Here is a 6548-nt window from a genome sequence, read left to right as displayed (position 1 = left end):
ATCGGTCCAGTCGTTTGAGAGAAGTTCAGTGACATATACACTCACAGAAGAATTATATATATAAAGATTAAATATAAACGAAGACTCGCTTATGTTCGTTAGGATTTGGCACAATTCAACAATTATTTATAATTTTATTAACATAATTTCTAAATACAATTTTACAATTTGATCACTGTATCGTCTTTCATTTATAAAATATACAAAATGTTTGTGATTTTATTTTACAATATCTATCGATTTAACTACATTTGGTCGAGGTGTATTCAATTTGAAATGTGATTCTCTATTACAATATTTAAATCTTCTTGATGTTTAATTAGAAAATGTGTAAACAATTTAATATGACGAAAATACAACTTTTTTATCATTTTACTATTTTTTAGTAATAATTAGAACATTTTTAAGGAAGATCGTTACTTAGATGAAATCTTTAATTTAATGAGATATTTGTTTTTACCTATTATTGGGGTTTCATAGCTAAATTTTAAGGTAAAAATTCAATAAGTTATTTGATATCTACAAAATATAAAATCTCTTAGAACTAACACGAATTGTTATTAGGACTGCTAAGATTTGAACTGCTAACTACACTTGTATCAGTTTTAACATTTACATCTACATTTGAGTTAATTTCATCTTTTGAATACAAATTATTACAATCGTCATCTGATACATTATGATTTTCCTTCACTTTATTTACATTACTATCTTCTTCTTTACTTACGTTTGCACAATTTTCTTCACAATTGTCATCAATACTATTTCTATTTGAATTTTCTGACATTGATTCTCTCTTTTCGATTATTACATCAACACTTGGTTTGAATGCATCTGTGTCTTTTTTATTCTTATCTGGTAGATCTGGAGGTCTGACAGTTGATAGTGTACTGGAAAGGAAAGAAGATTGAAGGTTGTAGCCTGGTAGGAGTTTAGGTTGCAATGGTAGCATCAGGTCTAGGGCTCCTGTGGTGGCAGGTCGCGGTTGCAAGGGCGGGGCGGTCATCAGAGGTGGTTGTAATGATGCCAATGAGATAGCACCGCATTGCGTGTTGATGATGGGACTCTCAACTGAAAATATAAAAAGGGACATATCACTACTTAAAATGTACTGGTAGATATATGGTGGGTTATTAATGGGGACTATAATCTAGGTTCAATTATTATTAGTGCAGGAATTTAACTGAATATTTCTTTAGACAATTCATAGTAATTATTCTCATGATTGTATAAGGATCCTGTAAAAAAGTGATAGTGTTACTTTATGGTTAATTTTCTGTTACCTATCGGAGCTCTTGCTTGTAACGGTTGCGTGGTGGCTGGAGGTCTGAGCAGGTTTGGTGGACCTTGAAGTGCCAAACTTATCATATTCATTCCATTAACACCTGAAAAACATTTTATTTTATTAATCTTCTCCGTTCCTAAAATTGTAGTAATCTTAAATTGAGATGGGAATTAAAGTTATAAAGTTGCGACATTGAAAGACCGATTAAAAAGGGTAGAATTGTGGTCCGTAGAAGTATTTTGCAATTAACGCCATCTATCCTTAAAATTTGAAAACATTACGACCCCTTACCAAACTTATTGTTCGCTGGCGATAGGTCCTTCAGAACCACTGGGTGTTTAACTGCATTCACCCTCCGATTGGAGGCGCTGGCGTCGCGTTTCCTTCGTGGTTGTTCCACTGGTAGAACTCGTCGCCGCTTCTTAGGCAGTTTTGATCTTGCCTGCAAATAGATGGCGTTATTGTAAAATATGTTTTCTAGTAAAACATAATAATGATTTTGAGTGTATTATTTATAATGACCTAAATAATTGTATTTAAAACCTGAAATACATATAATAGCCTACTTTCGTGTACATTTAAAAATCAAGTCCTTATCACAGTAATAAAATAAAACTTTTTTGACACTTTTTTGGATATATCTCTTTTCAAGAGTAAGATGCAATTTTTCTTATGATTGCATTAATTATTTGCCTTTAAAATTATTAAAACTTTTCAGAGACATGAAATAAATTTCCCGTGTGGTAAACTATTTGGTATGCACCGTGATTATAGCTATAATTAAATTAATTTATTAATTTCTTCCCTGGTTAGTGATATCTTGTCATAGAAAATCAAGACATACAATAATAATTTACCCACACAATTAATTAACAGAAGTATTTAATATAATACTCAGAAGCAGATTGTTTTGTAGAGTATTAGGGGCAGTAAATTAGTCGCGAGCGGGCAATTTGTGCCACCTCTGATTAAATTCTCTCGCCTTACAAGTGATTTGTAGGCTCAATCTTTACTGCCTTCATTAACTGAATAGTTGGTTAATAAACTTAGCAATAACTCCTGTAAAGCTTACTCGATCTATTTCTAATTAAACGTCCATTATATTTCGTTACTTTGTAATATGACAAACTTAATCAATACTTAAAGTCCTGTTACATATGTAAAATTTGTGTTTTAGTGTTTTTCTAACGAAACTCAAAAACTACTTTTATACCTTTCAAAAAATATCAAATTATCAATTACAAAATTAATGCTAAATAGTCATATAAAATAGTTTCTTTAATTTGTTTAGTTCTAATATGCATAATCTGGCTAACGATGCACTAAGTAAATCTCCGTATTACTTCACCGAGGTCGTATTCCAAGAGTCTGCTGTGAGCTGCCGCAGAGGATTGTATAATATTATCTCTGTTGCTCTGAGACTCAAATTGAAAATGTTCTCTACGCGGATATTTTGAGGTTAATTTATTTAGAAACTACGATTAGTTTATACGTTGTCTAAAAACATCTCATCTGAAGTCTGATGCGCTACACGATTGAGTTTTAGAGTTTGGTTAATAATACAGGAGATTCTTGAAGAGAATCGTTTGATATCGATGTTATTATGTTTCTATTTACTAGATCTATTTATTTCATTTAATTACGTACGTTAATGATACGAGGATAACACTATGGGGTTTCACGGAAGATCAGCGCTGAGTGGTCCAGAGAGGAACACCCAGCATACAAAGCTGAGTGAAACCTTATCCGGTCAGCATTGCAACACTCTTTGTAAATATTTCCTGTTTCTTATTAATTAATGTTTCATGTGTTATTTCTTTATAATTATTTTTATGCTGTTTTTGCTTATTGTGTTGTGATTTTGAAAGGATTAAATGTCATTTTATTCATATATAGTATATATTTATTTATTTGGATTATAATTTTGTAACCACCTGTATAAACAACTATGACATATAAGAATTATATTAGGAAAAAATTAATGTGAATATTCTGAGACTCGTGTGAAACCAAGGCACTACTCAAAAATATATATCAATTCTATATCAGTAGTCCAAAGTTAGTTTGATTGAGTTAAATGGTACAAATACCGGACAGCTTGAGAGATCCGAACTACTTTGGACTAATTCCGTTGTTACCCGTCTTACTGTTCCGGATAAATATAAATGTCAAACGCTATGTCAATTTAGTTTACATTGTTATATCAATAGATGGCGGAACATATTACTAGATCACGATATTGATTTATTTAGTATGTTTATCGACTTGCCTATCGAATTTAATTAAAGTTGACTCGCACCAAGATACAACCAGTGTTTCATTGTGACTACTCGATACTTGTCCAGTGAGAGGGAGACTTTTTTTAGACTGCTTTACAATAAATCTTAACTTTTATAGGTTGAAATTGTCTGAGTATTCTATTATTTGTCAGAATATGTTTAATATTATATTGATTAAACTGTAATAATATTATATAATACGTTATTTCCTAACGATGTGAAGAATTGTTTAGTTTTTAAGTTGAATCCATTTGTATTATGTCGAAACTTATACGGTTCTGATAATTAAATTGTCAAAAAAAGCTGGTAGTCTTGTTAACATTTTAAAATAAAGGTATTCTTAACATGTACAAACATTTTTTCTTAAATATTAGCAGATTTTTTTGTTAATTTACTATTAATATTTCTTTTACCATTCCAACTAAGCTCTATGCTTGTGCTAGGACATGGTGTACGACAATAGTCGAATGGCGGGATTCGAACCTCCGACCTCATGATCGGAAATTCGTACCCTTAACCATTAGGCTATTGACGCTTTTGATAAAGACATTCATCAATGGAATAAAGAAAATAACGATAATATCGCTTGACTTATCGTTAGTACATTAGCGAAGTGTAGGTTTTTTACGCTTGGCCGCGTTGAGGATTAAGCATCATTAATTCGTGCCGTAAATGATAAGTAATGGCTAAGGCTTTTAGGACGAACGTTGCGGTGATCTGTAGAGCAATAATTCATTTTGTTTTATTACCAATCAAGACGAAATTTATATATCGATTTAAAATTCTTTCCTATTTAAAATCAGATTTGTTCGAAATATTTTAAGATAGTAAGATATAATTTTATATAGATAATAAGTTTAATGTGAAGGATTTTATTGTATATAATCAACTTGTATCGATATGATTAAATTACATAAAAATATATGCGTAGTACATCATCGGAATGAAGGCTCCATCGCCTTAAGTAAAAAACCATAAAATAATACGCTATCAAACTTTTCAGCAACATTGAGTGACAATTCGTTGTAGAATTAAATTAATTAAATACCTCTTTATTATTAAAGGGCTATAATTCTTGTGTAAAGTTGTCATGTATTTAATTACGTCAAAGTTTTTGACATATGCCGTAGCGCGGCCAGAATTTAATAACAAGCCGTCGAGAAGTCGACAGCTGACATCGTGCTCCTAAACAAAACTTAATGAATAACTGCCCGACTTGAATAACGTACAAATTGACAAGGTACTATTTCTGTAAATAAAAGAGTTTTTTTTAAATATTTCGCTAAAATAGCGAAGTGATCATTGTACATCGACATCTGTAACAGGTTAAAAAATGGAAACGCGTCGCCTAGATTAAATAGTCAATTTCTCCTTCCTATGTGTCCCTTTCCTTGTCAAATTCACGTCTCTTTCTACCATTAAACGGGTTCCCAATGTAAATAATCTACGCTACTGTTATTTTATCTCAAACAAAGCCTAAAAGGCTATTATAAAACATCACAATATGCTGAGGCAAGGTTTAAATGCGGAGCCTATATTTAGCTCATCAAAGCTTGGTATTGATTAGTCTTGCCGGTAGCTCGTTCACCTAATTATAAGAGGTGATAACTTAATTATGATAACGTAATACATTAAATCTATTTATACTTAGGAAATATTTACTTAATATGAAGTGAAAGCTACCAAAAAAAATATTATAATTTCGAGCATATTCTGAATATTTGAAAATATTATATAGGCCACTTGTTCGATAATTAAAAAAAAACCAAAAGTATATTTTGTATCTGCTTACTTAAGTACATGGCTACGAAGTACTCTACGACGATGCTACGTCAAAAGCTACGGCTACACGATTTAATGTTTAGAATGTATTGATAGGTTATTTTAACTTATAAAAAAATTAAAAATTTATAAATTAATCGTGTGGGTATTCTATTAACAAGATTTAATATAATTTCTATAAAAGGTGGTTAAAATTTACCAACAAGTGGAACTAAAATAGGAATCCTACCAACGTATCTTTTATAAACGTTTTTAACTTAAAAATGAACGAACAAAATCATTTGTTTTCAATCTCAATTAAGGTCAAAACAGTCGACCTTTTCAGTAAATTGAAAACTATTTGCGATCAACAATTTTACAGCTCAAACTGTTTGTATTAAAATTAAACCTTAGCTCGCTTTATTGTTTTAAACTTCATAAAATTTAATATAGAAATGGCATTGGGATTAAATGTAAGAAATAATATATAAAACAATATATGTATATATCATTAGCAAAATTGGTATTTTAAAAATATGTAGTCTAATGGAACGGTTTCTTCCTGCTTAAACAACGTAAAGGATTGTTCTCAAAGGGTTTCGTGGTATTTTAATTTGCGGTTGAAAATATCAACTGAAAAATCTTTGAACTTTATGAAATTAAATGTTATATTTAAAAATATTTAAAGTACTAATGCTGAAGATATTTAGGTTATAGCAATAGCCTAATGGAGGCTAACCAATTGACCTTTTAGACGTCTGATCTAACCTAGTATTTAGGTCAAAGAGTTTTCAGAAATATTTTCAAATTTATCTCTGATCAATTTTAACAATTTGGTTGTTTTTTTTATTATTAAAAATTATAGTTATGAAAAATGACTAGCCAATTATCATTTTATGAATAACATTGAAAGATACGCAGGTAAGTAATATGGCCAGCGATAACCTAATTATTTAATGAAGAAATTTCATCTTACAAATGAGTGAATGATGAATTAATCTTTATATATATAATTCTTCTGTGCGTGTGTATGTCACTGAACTTCTCTCAAACGACTGGACCGATTTTGATGAAATTTTTTGTGTGTGTTCAAGGGGATCTGGGAATGGTTTAGATTGACAATTTTGTCCGCTGGACAATGTTTTTTTAATTAATTTTCATTTATTAGTAGTTGTTGATTTTGGAATGTTTTACATTGGATCCGACAGACGGCGCTACCATCG

The 6548-nt window shown here is 30.5% G+C and overlaps 1 protein-coding gene across 1 annotated transcript; it reads right to left on the bottom strand.

Annotated features, from left to right (window-relative positions):
* Window positions 1–544: 544 nt before the first annotated feature.
* Window positions 545–1727, bottom strand: LOC106122981 (protein CLEC16A homolog; the record flags this gene model as incomplete). Its single annotated transcript, XM_013319125.1, has 3 exons — window positions 545–1071; window positions 1284–1385; window positions 1577–1727. Coding segments are annotated over 3 exons (780 nt in total), but the record flags the coding sequence as incomplete, so codon positions are not given.
* Between the last annotated feature and the right edge of the window lie 4821 nt (window positions 1728–6548).

The sequence above is a fragment of the Papilio xuthus genome, unplaced genomic scaffold (assembly GCF_000836235.2).
Source record: "Papilio xuthus unplaced genomic scaffold, Pxut_1.1 DF826599.1, whole genome shotgun sequence".
NCBI lineage: Eukaryota > Metazoa > Arthropoda > Insecta > Lepidoptera > Papilionidae > Papilio > Papilio xuthus.
The sequence above is the reverse complement of the archived record's forward strand: the minus strand, read 5'-3'. Positions and strand labels throughout refer to the sequence as shown.